A 14,677-nucleotide genomic window follows, 5' to 3' on the forward strand; every position below is an offset into this window, starting at 1 on the left:
ACAACAACAACAACAACACTACCAGAGCTCCTTATAGTTAAGGTAGGTAAGTATTTATCAAATAATTAAATTGTCTTTCCTTCCCTTATTCTTACCACATTGCAATATAACTTGCTATGCGCAAAAAAAAAGCCAGAAATGACCATAGTTTTAGAATCAAGATTATACTTAACCTTGAGAATTTTCCATAATTGCTGTAAGTTAAAATTAATGGTTGGTGCAAACTAAACCTATAATCCAAGGTGTGTTCCTCTAATTCCTGCCACAGGTATCACTTGTACATCTCCTGAAGACTGTGAGGTTACTGCGTCTTTTGCGTCTCCTGCAGAAGTTGGACCGTTATTCCCAACATAGCACAATCGTCCTGACTCTACTCATGTCCATGTTTGCTCTTCTTGCACACTGGATGGCGTGTATCTGGTATGTCATTGGAAAAATGGAGAGGGACGACAACAGCCTACTGAAGTGGGAAGTTGGTAAGGGCTTATATTTGTCGTGTTTTCCATTTTTAAGTTAAAAAGGAAGGTTTTCTGGACTCTGAATGAGATGAACGATGAATTCTATAACTACACTGCCTTTGACTTTTTATTTGTCTTATCTTCCTTTTTATCTTGGTTGTTTTTTTCTATGATACAGGTCATTTTTTTAGGAGAAAGTTTTATAGAATGAGCTTTCCTTTTTCTCTCCAAAGAGTAATGAATTAAGCTTTCAAGTTAAAGATGCTATTCAAATGACTAACAAGACTCTAGAAGTGCTCAGATGCCAATGTGTGATCTTATCATGACATATTTCAATTTAAAGCTAGTAGCAATAAATCACTGGGCAACTGGCCTATATCCAATCTTTGCAATATTTTCAATCAGAAAAAGAAAAAAAGTGTTCATTTGTATTTAAAGCCATAAATTAATAGAAGATATTTCCCTTTTACCCCCTTTAAAAACTCTGAGCACTATCATTATGACACACTTTTCAAACTTAATGAATGTGCTTTAATAATATGTGATGGCATTAAGCACTGGATATTCAAAAGCACAATTTGTAAAATTTCGTGTCCTCATAATACATGGACATTTAAGGCAGAGTTTCTAAGTGTTACATAATTCTATATAAATGAATCTGAAACATGTTGTACATGAACACATTTTTAAACTTATGCTAATCTCAGTGATTTATAGAAAATGAAAATTCTCAAGGCTATAACCCTGAATCCTAAAATATTGTCATTCTTCTCATAGTCATACACTTTAGATAATTCTTATAGTATCTTATAGAGAGTAGGTTTTTTTTAATGTTAATCTAATATTTATTATAAAGAATCTTTTTTTCTTAGACGGCTAGAAAATTCTTCACTTAATCTTCATCACCAAAAATCAATTTTGAACTTTTGCAAAAAGACCTTTACACAGAAATAAAGCCACAATAGACTTCTGAGAGAGAAAATGCTCTAACCAGCACTTAGTGGTATGAAGCATTTCGAACACCCCAGGTTTGGCTCTCATAAATGCCCTTCTCTCACCATAGGACACATACAAACTCTTCAAAGGGCATTGTTGGAGAATGAACTGGAGACTTTAAGAAAGCAGGTTCAAGGGAATGAATTGCCTGTCTGGATTCTTAAAAATGTTCTACACATCTCAATTTCATCCTTGAGCTACACAAAGCAACTGATATACCCTGATAATTTTCCTCTCAGAATGGTTTTCTTATCTTCACTATAAAAAGCACTTTTTTAATGTCCTGCCTGTGGACCCCAATTCTCAGAAAAGAAGAAATGTCCCTACACATCTCAGTATTATCCCAGCACTATGTGGAGCAATTGATGTGTTCTGATAATTTTCATCTCAGAGTGGTTTTCATATCTGCCTTAGAAAAGCACTTTTTTCTGTATCTTGCCTGTAAAGCTTGACTCCCAGAAAGGCAGTAAGGAGAAACATAAGACTCAGGAGTGAAAGTATCCTAGATAAAGAGAATAGGAGAGCAGAGGCTGAGATGGAGTGAGGGAGAATGGAAAAGGAGAGGGAAGAGTTTATTAAAAGAAGGATCAAGGTTTTGATTGTACTGGAAGAAAACATTTTCGGTCCCTCAATATTGTACCCTGTCCCATAACTTTGGATCACATACTCCATATTTCCAAATAGTGTTCCATGAATTTATATCATTAGATCTCTGCTTTTGTTTTGAATTCATATTAAAATTCTGACTTGTGGTCAGCCGCTTGATTCTTTTTTTCAATCTGACCTAATTTCCTTCAGGCCCCAGACCTATACACTCATATTAATTTGTCAGCCTTGTCTAGTCTTAGCGTCTCCAGATGGGGAAATTCAGCTTATTCACGCTCTTAAATTTAGTTATATGGGGAAAGATTTTTGTATCGTTTCTAACATTCTGGTCCTGCTGCAGACTTACAAACTAGGTATACAAACTGCTGCATAAAAATGCAGAGATACTGCACTTGGATTCTCTGTTTTATGTCTTTCCATTCCTGTTCTTGGTCCTAATAATATGGTTTAAAGAAATAAAAAGAAGTTGTAGTTTGGAACCTAATCACACTAAGATCCTTAGCATTAGTGGAAAGAAACTGGGGTCAATAGACCTCGCCTATCATTATGGCTCATTCATTAACATTGTGATTTCAAGCATATTTTGTTTACCTGTCTGGGATTCGGTTTCCTCTTTTAAAACATGAGAAAACTCACTCTATAGCTTGAAAGTCCATTTCATATTTCATGATAGAAGAGTTTAATAGAAAAACAAACTCAATAGTATTCACTATATATGTACTTGTATATTTTTTTTCTTATCATAATTCAGTGTCCACGTCAACCATCTGTATTAACCTTCCATGTCAGTTGATTCAAGAGATGCAGTTGAGTCAGGAAGTATGTTTTATGACTAAGGCATGCCAAAAAAATGATAATGCTTTTCTCAATGTATTAGCTTCTTGTGGCTGCTGTCACTAATTACTACAACCTCACTAATAATCCCTTCAATTTGCTTAAGGAATTTAGAGGTGTTCCTTAAAACTTAAAACTTATTCTTACAGTCCTGGAGGCCAAAATCAGTTTCACTGAACTGAAATCAAGATGTTGGAAGTATCTCAGTCACTCTGGAGGAGCTTTCAGTAACCATGGAGTAGATTCTATGTCATTGCCATAAGGAGTGTCAGAGCAGAACCATGCTTTGTAGGATTTTTAGTGGTTGTGATCTTTTGAAAGTAAATTACTACACCTGTCTTCAAGCTGCTGCTGAGTAGACTTGACCTGACAACAATTCAGTTAGCATTGAAGCAAATAAACCATTTGCACCAACCAGAGAAGCTCTAAAAGCAAATGTGTTTCTTGCATCTTTCAGTTTCTTCACTTGTGGACACATCACTCTGCCTCTGTGGGCACATAGCCTTTTCCTTGTTTGTGTGTCTGTCTAATATCCCTCTGGTTTTTCCTTATAAAGATACTTGTGATGGCATTTAAGGCCCACTGAATCATCAAGGGTAATCTCATTTCAAATATGTTTAGCACATATGCAAAACCTTTACCAACTATGGGCACATTTACATGTTCCAGAGATTAGGAGCTAGTGTCTTTAGTTGACTGTTATTCAGTTTACCTATTAAACTGTTATCAAAACAGATGCGCATTTATCTTTAGAGAATTAGGTTTGCTGTGCACACATCACTAAGGAGATTATTAGGAAGGTAGTATGCTAGTTTGAACAGGACCTGGTGTGGCACTGTAGGGTAAGCACTGGACTGCTAACTGAATGATCAGCAGATCAAACTCACCCATCACTCCTCAGAACCCTATACAAGGTCACTATGAATCAGAGCTGATTCAGTGGTAGTTAACAATAACAATAGCAGCAGCATACTTTTATTGTTAAATGATGTCGAGTCGGTTCTGACTTTTCCAAGGAGCACCTGGTGGCTTTGAATTGCTGACCTTGTGGTTTACAGTCTAGTGCTGAGAATTGTGTAGTTTATCAACCTGAATACTTGGAACTTCCCATCCTTTAAAATTACTTGATCATTTACCCCATTAAAATATACTCCATCTGAGATGTGGATGTAAACTAATTGTGATCTTTTCCATCTAATTTTTTTAATTGAACAGCTAAAAGTCTAGGCTAATTGAGTTTTTACTATGTAATTTGTCCTTTAAAATCAGCTTTACCTTTTTGGTCTAGCCATCATGAATCAACAAAGTGATTACTCAAATAAAATTTGGTTAGAGTACAAGTTAGTCTTTATCTTTGCATGAACAGTAGATGTATAGGACAGATACATCTTCCCTAAGGACAGAATGTGATTTCCTTTCAAATCATTGCTAATTGCCTGAAATGTAATTTTTCTTTTTCTTTGTTCTTGGAACACTTACAGGTAGAGTTCCAATTTTATTTGTTGTAATTTTGGTGAAATTTTACAGAGTATTTTTGTTTCTCACTCAACAATTTGTGCACATTTTATTTTGTGACATTGGTTGCAACCTGCTCAATATAACAGTGCTTTTTCCACTTCCTCCTTGATTTGAAACACTGACTTTACATATCCTATGGCACCACACCAGCTGCAACAATAGGCTTCAACAGAACCGTGATAGTGAGAAAGGTGCAAGACTGGGCAATGTTTTGTTTTGTTGTACTTAGTGTTGTGCTATAGGATAAATACTAGACTGGAAAATGCAAGGTCAGCAGTTCAAACCCAACATTCACATTTGAAAACCCTATACAGGGCTACCATTAGAATGATTCAGTGGCACACAACTACATTAACAAATTTGCTCGTATTTTCACTTTGATGATCTTTATAGTATTAGGTTTTATATTTAGATCTTGAATCCATCTAATTAGTTTTTGCATATGGTGTGATGTATAGATCCCATTTCACTTTTTTGCAAATGATAGTCAATTTTGCTACCACCATTGTTAAAGAGACGATCTCTTTCCCATCTGATAGACTTCAACACCTTTTCAAAGATCAATTATACATAAGTTCATAGATTTACTTCTGAGTTCTCATTTCTGTTCTGTTGTTCTGATCATCTACTTTATATATATATAAAGACACTCTGGATAAGCAGACACTAGTACAGATGAAGAACAAAGTGGGAGACTTCACACTTTCAGACTTCAAAACCTGCTGTACAGCCATTGTTGTTGGTAAGCGCCAGGGAGTTGATTCCAACTCATACTAACCCTGTATAGAGTTTCCAAGGAGCGGCTGGTGAGCTTGAACCACCGACCTTGTAGTTCACATTGACAAGTGCTTTATCCCTCAGTACCACACCAGGATTTACAACCATGGTAGTCAAAATATCCTTGTGCTGGTATAATGACAATCCATACTTTTTGTATCAAACCAAATCAAATTAGTCTATAAAAAAAAAAAGGCATTGCACTTCACTACAAGCTTTTTACGATCGTGAGGAAGGACTGATACCTATAGACTTATATTGTTGTTGTTGTGAAATGCTGTCGAGTTGGTTCCGACCCAAAGCGACCATGTATAGTGTTTCTGAGGATCAGCCGGTGAGCTTGAATTGTCAACTTTGCATTTCAAATGGCTTTGCAGTCTGGCGCATTAACCCACAGCACCACACCAGGACTTATATTAGAAGCTGGTTATGAAGTGATATGTCTGGTGTTATATGTTACTTCTTATTGGTATTCATTTTCAAGTCATACTTTAAGAAAATTAGATAGTTTGATTTTTGTTTCATAGAATTGTATATCTTGCAGGACCTCAGACCACCCCTGATTTAATGGAGAGAAATCTGGATCTAACTTATGAAAACGCCATTGTGGAATGGGTTATTTTCTATTATATACACTGCTATATCTGCACTGTGTAGAACAGTTCCTTCATTTAACCAAAACCCAAATCCAGTGCCATCAGTATATTCTCACTGTAGTGACCATACAGGATACAGTAGAGTTTCTGATACTGAAATCTTTGCAGAAGCACACTGTCAAACATGTCTCCCGTGGACTCACCAGTGGGTTCAAACCACTGAATTTCTTGTTGGTAACCCTATACTTAACTGTTGTACCACCAGGGCTCCTTTCCTGGCAAGTGTGAAAAAACAAAACAAATCAATTTGTGTTGAATGAATAAGTCTTAAAGGTCATTCAATTGCTAATGGCAGAAGTATTTCCCTAACCTCTTGTCTAGAACGCTGTCTGATAATTTTGAAAATTATCATATTACAGGGAATGTCTACTTAGCAAACTCTTTGTGACTAGAAAAACAAAAACAAAAACTAGGTAAGCACTTAAGGCTTGGTCATTCATTCAGGAATTCTTTTTTCAGCACCCATTGATAGTTTGGTCCTGTGTTCAGCACTGGAGACAAACAAATGATTTAATGAGCATATTTCAATGTGATAAATTATATTGTGTTGTTGTTGTTAAGTGCCGTTGAGTCGGTTTCGACCCATAGTGACCCTGTATAGGGTTTTCCAGGAGCAGCTGGTGAGCTTGAACTGCCGACTTTGCAGTTCAAACAGCTTTGCAGTCTGGCGCATTAACCCACAGCACCACACCAGGACTCCAAATTCTATTTTAGGGATATGTAAAAATGGTGGCAACCACATATAACTTTTCAGAGAAGAGCTGAGTTTAAAGGTATCATTAGGAATTGCTTATACAGATGTCAAGTGAAGGGCATGTAACAGCAGAGAGATGACTATATTAAGCAGTTCGCTAGAACTGGAATAAAGAGTGAGTGTGTGTGTGTGGTGAGGGGAGGGGAGTAAAAGGTGAAGAGGCTAAGGAGGTAGGTTGGCAGGAACCAACTCATCAAAGACTGCTCATGCTAAATTTTAGAGTTTGGACTTCATCCTAAGGCTACAGAGAGCCATATATTTCACTGTCAAGCAATAGTTTCTTAAATAAAGTGTACCAGGAAATAGGAAAAGATATTTCTCTGGGTTTTATTTTCAGTATCTGTAAAATAACAACATTGCCTGCCTCATTGGGGATGCAAGTATTAAATTTATCAATGTCTGTGAAACAATTAGCAGTGTGCCTGGAATCTAGTAACTGCTGATAACTATCAGCTATTATAATTATCATTATCGGTTTACTACTCATTTATTACTATAGCAAATACTGCAGTATTCACTGTGGCCAGTGGGTATGCTACATTTTATATGGGAAGGCTATTAAGATATGGCCTTAAAATCTTGCGTTCAGGATTAGTTGTAGTGAAGGACAACAAATTATATGCCTTTGCATATTTTGAAATGATTTAATATTCATTACCAAGTGAATATTAAATATTTAGCTAAAAATATATGTTGTTGTTGTGCCATGCAGTCAGTTCCAACTCATAGCGACCCTGTACAGGGTTTCTGAGGCTGTAAAACTTTACCGGAGCAGAGATCCTCATCTTTCTACGGTGGAACAGCTGGTAGTTTCGAACTCTTGACCCTGAGGCTAGCAGCCGGATTCATAGCCACGACTACGAGAGCTCCTTAAAAATACATGAAATCTTACATATTTCCTTTTATAATGATAGTGGTGGCGGTGGTGTGCTGTGGAGTCCCCTCCAGCTCATAGCAACCCTGAATAAGGTTTCCGAGGCTGTAAATCTTCACAGCAACAGAAAGCCTCATCTTTCTCCCATAGAATGGCTGGTTGTTTCAAACTACCGACCTTGAGATCAGCACGTGACTCATAACCACTACACTACCAGAACTGATTATATAAGATCCAATTCATGACATTGAATTAGTGCTTGAAGATCTCCACAAGGATCCTAAGTAGAATACAAAAGTTTTTATTTTAAACTGGAAAGATTTGAGTTTGAATCTGACTTCAGAAATTTAGTCTGTCATTTCAGCCAAGATGACTTTATTTTCTTCATCTATGAAATGGGTGTAGTAGTTCAACCTCCCGTAGGCTTTTTGAAGGTTAAAAGTGTTCAAGGTGTTGCACTAAACATAGTGTCTGGAACATAGCATATTTCTGAAACTGATCACTGCTATGTCATCATTACCACCACCATCTCTGCTCTCACTGCAAATCGGTACCAATCTCAAACTGCAGCCAATACTCAGACTTCAACCAATGATTCATGTGCCATTTAATTAGCAATATCATTCAAGTCTAGTTAAAGAAGTCCTGTTTCCTAAGTCATGGTTCTTGATTGCTAGCAAAAAAGAAAAAAAAAAAAAAAAAGAAGAAGAAGGAACTCATTAACAGGATATGCAGACTCAGAGAATTGGAAGGATGGAAAATTAGAAAATTAGACCTCAGGAAGGAAGTGACCCAAGGTAGCCCCATATACCCATGTGAAAGAAGCACAGCCTGCCATTTGCCAAAATGACCTGAACATTTCTCTGCCACTGTACCTGCTGTAAATGAGTCCGAACCTTCCCTTCATCTCTGACTCACCATCTCTGAAGGGAGTATCCAATTGGACAAACTTATGTCACAGGGTCAGACACTGACTGCCAGGGCAAGAAGAGCCTCTCCCACTTTACACTTACATGGTGAGGGGGGACACCTTGCAACTCCCTATTACAATGTCCAAAGGAAAATAAGATATTTATTTGCAGCCTATTCCCTTCCTCCCCCAAAAGATAATTTTCTACATACAGTAACATCTTTACATTGAAAAATAAATAAGATGAATTGTATAAAATATTTATTACTTCTCTGAATGAATCATTACACTCTTCACAGTTATCTTCATATCCTATAGAGTTAGCTGAAATATGGGACATGGTAATTTCTGGATACCCTGCTATGTTCCTTGTTTAAGTTTAACAGGGAAATTCTACTTTTGCCAAGTTTTGCTTCCACAGTTAGATTCCGTCTTCATTAGTATGTCTCTTTTGTAGCTAAAATGTACTTTACAGTCTCTTTCAAAGCTATCTCTACTTCCAACACTATGACACACTAAACTTTAAAATAAATTATCTGCTCCAGAGATTAGAGATGAGAATATTTTGTAGTAGAGAGAATCTCTTTTATCTCTTAATCCATTGGCTTGAATATGCTTAGCCACTGTAGATGTTTAAAATTGTATTTGTATCAGTGGCTTACAAAAAAAAAAAAAAAAGGCAAAAAGTCTAGAATGGGAAAAAAAGGATTAAATCCAACATAGTTTTTGAAATTTCATTGACGTTTTTAATCCGTAGTATCCTGATCTTTGTTGCATGTTGTTGTTGTTGTTGTTAAGTACCGTGGAGTTGGTTCCGGCTCATAGTGATCTTGCACAGGCTTTCCAAGGCTGTTAATCTTTACGGGAGCAGAAAGCCTCATCTTTCTCCCACAGAACTGCTGGTAGTTTCGAACTGCTGACCTTGAGGTTGGCAGCCCGACTCATAACCACTATGCTACCAGAGCTCCTTGATCTATGTTGGATACGACATCATAAAACCTGATTGATTTGAATGGCTCTCTTCTTATCAACTGCTTTTGATCTGGTTAGCATTTATAATTCATGTAAAATAAAAATGGCTAGGTGTATGATATTATGAATTAAAAATAATAATAACTGCATCAAATTTCTCTCAAAAGGGAACAATTTACTAGCACAGAATTATTTCAGGCTGTATAATATGCACTATATAATGTTTCTTATATAACCCTTACCTATGGATTCTCATCCTTGGAAACACATGCATTCAGGAAAGGGAAAAAAAGAAAGGCTAAGTTTAAGATTCTCACAAAATGGTCCCCACTTAGAGGTTCATAAAAGGTTTTTCTTCTATATTTTTTGTATTTTTTTTTCAGCACCTTTTAAATTTTAATGTGCATAAGAATATTCTAGGAATGTTCATTAAAATACAGACTCTAATCCCATAGTTTTAGAATGAGTACATATTTAACAGCTTCCAGGTGGGCTCTTGGTGTGGTGCTGTAGGAACAGCACTGAACTGTGAATTACAAGGTCAGCAGTTCAAACCCACCAGCTGCTCCCTGGAAACCCTATACAGGGTTACTGTGAGTCATAACTGACTCCACAGCCCTTAACAACAACAGGTTGATGCTGATGCTACTAGAACCTGTACCACACTTTGAGTAGCAATGTTTTAAAAAGCCTTGAGTGTTTGGGAGAATTTAATTCTCCTCAGTTAAAAACAGTGTCAGAACAATTACAATGCAATTCTTCCTATTGTTTCTATAATTTGTCAATTCTCATCACATGTGTAAACTTATTTGGACAATGCCCATACCTAATAGGTCAAGGAGGTCTATTATAAAGGAATTAACCTCTCTGCAGAAGCAACACAACATAGTACTAAAATTTCATCATCAGAAACAGTGTATATTACTGTTAGTTCTGAGCAACGAAAATCAAATGCCATCCGTTTTAAAAGAGTTGCTAAACCTCTATCTTAATTTTTAAAAAAAATTAAGAAACCAAAAATTATTTCCATGTTTTAATAGAAAAGTTCTATTATTTTTGCCATAAAGAACAAATTATTTGTTTCTAAAACACAAGCTTCCTTTAAATTTTATTTCTGAGTGGGCCAATGAACTTTGCTTATTATAAAAATTAGAGAATAAAATGTATATGAATGCTCAATTATGAGATTAAATTATCTCTGCAGTCTTACTCTGTGTTTAAAATGTATTTGGACATTTAGATACAAATAGCATACACAAAAAAATTGCTTTTAATTGCAAAACACTGTCAGTCCTTTGAAAAGAAATTTCTGGGTTTCAGATGGCAAATTGAGAGTTGAGTCAATGGCCAGGGTTGCTTGTTAGGAGAAAATACTTATAGCAAGAAAACACTGAAGTTTCAATATACTCAGAATCTCTCCACCAGTGTCTTCAAATGTATCAAGTGGACACTTGAAGTCACAAAATTTCTGTTTTCATATAAGTTTGAGATATGCAGCATCCTCTTTTCCTCTTCTTGACAATTTATAAGGAATATTAGTAAAGTCTCACCACTAGTATTGTGCTCTGGGTTAATGCACTGGACTGCAAGGTTGGTTTGAACCACAAGGTAGGTGGTTGAAGCTCACCAGCAGCTCCTCCAAAACCCTATAAAGGGTTTCTGTGAGTCAGAACTGACTCTATGGCACTTTATTAACATAAAGTGATTGTTATGTATAACTACAGAACAAACTTCAGCTTTTATCTCCATCTTGGAAGCTGGTGGTGGTGGTTATGTGCTGTGGAGTCAGTTTCAACTTAAGTGACCCTGTCCTATACAGGGTTTCTGAGGCTGCAAATCTTTACAGGAGCAGAAAGCCTCATCTTTCTCCCACAGAACAGCTTGTAGTTTCCAATTGTTGACCTTGTAGTTCGCAGCCCAATCATAACTACTACATTACCAGAGCTCCTTCCATCATGGAAGAACCCACTGTAAATATGGAAATGTCTTGTCTGTTTATAATTGTATTTGGATAAAAAATGTTTTCTAAATTAATAGGACTATTCACATTGATTATGCTTATCAATACAACAGTCTCCCTGATATAATGTATAAAGTGGGACATTTAAAAGTAATTATAGAAAAGCACAGTTCTTTGTCCTCTGATAGTGATGTTTTTAATTGAAATAATTAAGACAAATAAGTAACCACAAAATCTTATTTCTAAAGTTAAGAAATGTTCACCAGTTAATACTTCATGACTGAGGCTGTTTTTCTCTCATGGAGATATTGATTAGTGGAGAGTTTTTATTGTCTGTACTTTGTTAATGTAGCTAGTATATGTTTTATAATAAACCTCACCCACCCAACCAGGGAGTCCAGGTGTGGCACTAGAGGATAACGCACTGGATCACAAGGGCAGTTTGACCAGCAAGGTTGGTGGTTCAAAGTAACCAGCCACTCTTGGGAAACTCTCCTTGGAAACTCTATTCAGGGTTGCTATATGTGGGAACCAACTTGACGGTACTTAAAAACAATAACTGCAACAACCCTGCATGCAATTCCTCTTATGCTATTAAGATATCTAGATCATAGAATATATCTCCCTTGTTGTTGTTAGGTGCTGTCGAGTTTGTACCAACTCATAGCGACCCTGTGCACAGCAGAACAAAACACTGCCTGATCCTGGGCCAGCGTCACTATTGTTGCCACACTTCAGCCCATTGACGCTGCCACTCTGCCAATCCATCTTGCTGGGGGTCTTCCTATTTTTCTCTGATCCTCTACCCTACCAAACATGATATTCTTCTCAAGCGACTGGTCCCTCCTGACAATATGTCCAAAGTATGAGAGACCAAGTTTGGTCATCCTGGCTTCCAAGGTGCACTCTGGCTACACTTCGTCCAACACAGATCTGTTGGTTCTTTTGGCAGCCCATGGCACTTTCAATATTCTCCTCCAACACCATAACACAAATGCATCAATTCTTCTACGGTCTTCCTTATTCACTGCCTAGCTTTTGCATGCATATGAGGTTATTGAAAATACCATGGCTTGGGACAGGTGCACTTTAGTCTTCAAGCTGACATCTTTTTAAAAAAGTTTCTGTGCAGCAGATTTGCCCAATGCTATACATTGTTTGATTTCTTGACTGCTGCTTCTGTGAGTGTTGATAGTTGATCCAAGAAGAATGAAGTCCTTGACAAGTTCATTCTTTTATCCGTTGATAAGAATGTTGTTTATTGGTCCAGTGGTGAAGATTTTTGTTTTCTTGATGTTGAGATGCAATCCATACTGAAGGCTGTGCTCTTTGATTTTCATCAGTAAATATTTTAAGTCCTCTTCACTTTCAGCAAGTAAGCTTATATCATCTGCATATCATAAGTTGTTAATGAGTCTTCCTCTAATCCTGATGCATGTGTTTCTTCATATAACCCAGCTTCTCAGATGATTTGCTAAGCATATATGTTTAATAAGTATGGTGAAAGAATACAACCTTGTCGCACACCTTTCTTAATTTTAAAACATTCAGTGTTCCCATGTTCTTTTCAAACAACTGCCTCTTAATCCATGTACAGATTCCTTACGAGCTCATTTACGTGTTCCGGAATACTCGTACTTTGCAATGTTGTCCATAGCTTGTCATGATCCACACAATAAAAACCTTTATGTAGTCAATAAAGCACAGGTAAACATCTTTCTGATATTCTCTGCTTTCAGCTAAGATCCATCAGACATCAGCAATGATATCCCTCGTTCCACGTACTCTTCTGAATCCGGCTTGAACCTCTGGAAGTTCTCTGTCAATGTATGCTTGCAGATATTTCTGATTACTTTTAGTAAAACTTTACTCTCATGGGCTATCAAAGATATTATCCAATGAATTCTGCCTTCCGATGGCGCCCCTCTCTTTGGAATGACACAAATATGGATCTCTTCCATGGGTGACCCTGCTGTTATTTAAAATACCAGTGGCATAGCTTTCAGTATTACAGCAATTCACGAGCCACGATTGTACAACAAACTGAGAGTTGAGTGGTGGATTTCTAACTTGGTGTCATGGAATTTAAATAATGTTTCAATGAATTAATCAGCTAGTAATGAATTTTTAATTTTTCTACCTTACAGGACTTTTAATTTTGTCAGGGAGACAAAAATCATATCTAGAACCATGTCTGCCCCTTTTCACATCCAATTCTATTCCTTTTCTATATTTTCTGTCTCAGTAAATGATCCAAACATGGTTCCACCTTCTACCGTGTGCCAGTGCTTGCTCTTAATGAATTTGTAATCCATCCAAAAAACTTCTTCCTACTCTCATTTTGACTTGTTAGTCCTAGGAGGATTCTCTTGATTTTAACACCTTGGACCCATCCCTGAACCTAGACTTCGGACAAATGAGTCTTCTTTGAATACGGTCTCCAAGAATCCTTTATATTGAGACCATAATTTGCTGACTTTCATGTCTTCCTTGCTCCAGCTAAAGCATCCTCTAACTTTACTCATTGCAAATTATGGCTCCCACTGACCTCTCTGCCCTATTGGTATTTCCTGAGTTGTGTAATTCTTACTATCTTATATATTAATCTATTTCTGGCTCAGGGAATGTCAAATTTTTACATGATAAAATGAGCTCAGGGGAGTCCAGAGCAAATTGGCAGAGTAAGCAAGCACACTGAGCCAACCCTCTGCAAAAAAAAAAAAAGCATGGGAGACCAAGTGAAACAGACTCAGATGTTGATCCTGGAAACTTGAGCATTAGAGGATAGGACATAGAGTTGGAATGAGTACTGATTGCAAGAAGAAGCTGAACAGGAGTAGTGAGCGAGAGAAAAAATGGGTGAACTGTGGGCTGACACGGAGTGGCCCAGCAATCTTGAACTTTTGTGAATAGCTCTTGATACAACATCTTCAAGCACAGGACATGGCTGGAAGTTGACATCAAGGGGCTGCAGTTCTCCCATGTCCCTTGGCCTTCCAAGTAGCCAGGGGATGGCCTGTCTCTATTCTCCCCAACTCTGCAGCCAATGGCATGCTTTCTTTGTAGCCTCTGCTCTTCCTGTGGCCCAGCACATTGCATAGCACCCCTGTTCTGGACACAAGTGAAGCCACCCTGAACTATGCTACACTGTAAACAGAGAAGTAACTGCATTCACGTGGGCAAATTCTATGACAGGTGGTGTGTTCCTGAAAACACACCATTATACAGTCATCAACTGAATATAAATATGACACCACACAGAAGATAAAAATGGATGTCAGAAGAGACACTGAAACTTGCTCTCCAGAGTAGAGATGGTAAAGCAAATGGATGAAACGAGGAGATACAAGAGCTGAACAGAA

The 14,677-nt window shown here is 37.2% G+C and overlaps 1 protein-coding gene across 1 annotated transcript in view; it reads left to right on the forward strand.

Moving 5' to 3' along the window:
* LOC102832836 (potassium voltage-gated channel subfamily H member 8-like) overlaps window positions 1-14,677 on the forward strand; it is a gene marked incomplete at its 3' end in the record, with an annotated part of 520,053 nt that overhangs the window by 425,797 nt on the left and 79,579 nt on the right. The window contains exon 7 of the mRNA XM_006874245.1: window positions 269-476. Coding sequence (XP_006874307.1) covers window positions 269-476 — 208 coding nt within the window. The remainder of the gene's footprint in view (window positions 1-268; window positions 477-14,677) is intronic.

Source organism: Chrysochloris asiatica, unplaced genomic scaffold (genome assembly GCF_000296735.1).
Source record: "Chrysochloris asiatica unplaced genomic scaffold, ChrAsi1.0 scaffold00267, whole genome shotgun sequence".
Classification (NCBI taxonomy): Eukaryota; Metazoa; Chordata; class Mammalia; order Afrosoricida; family Chrysochloridae; genus Chrysochloris; species Chrysochloris asiatica.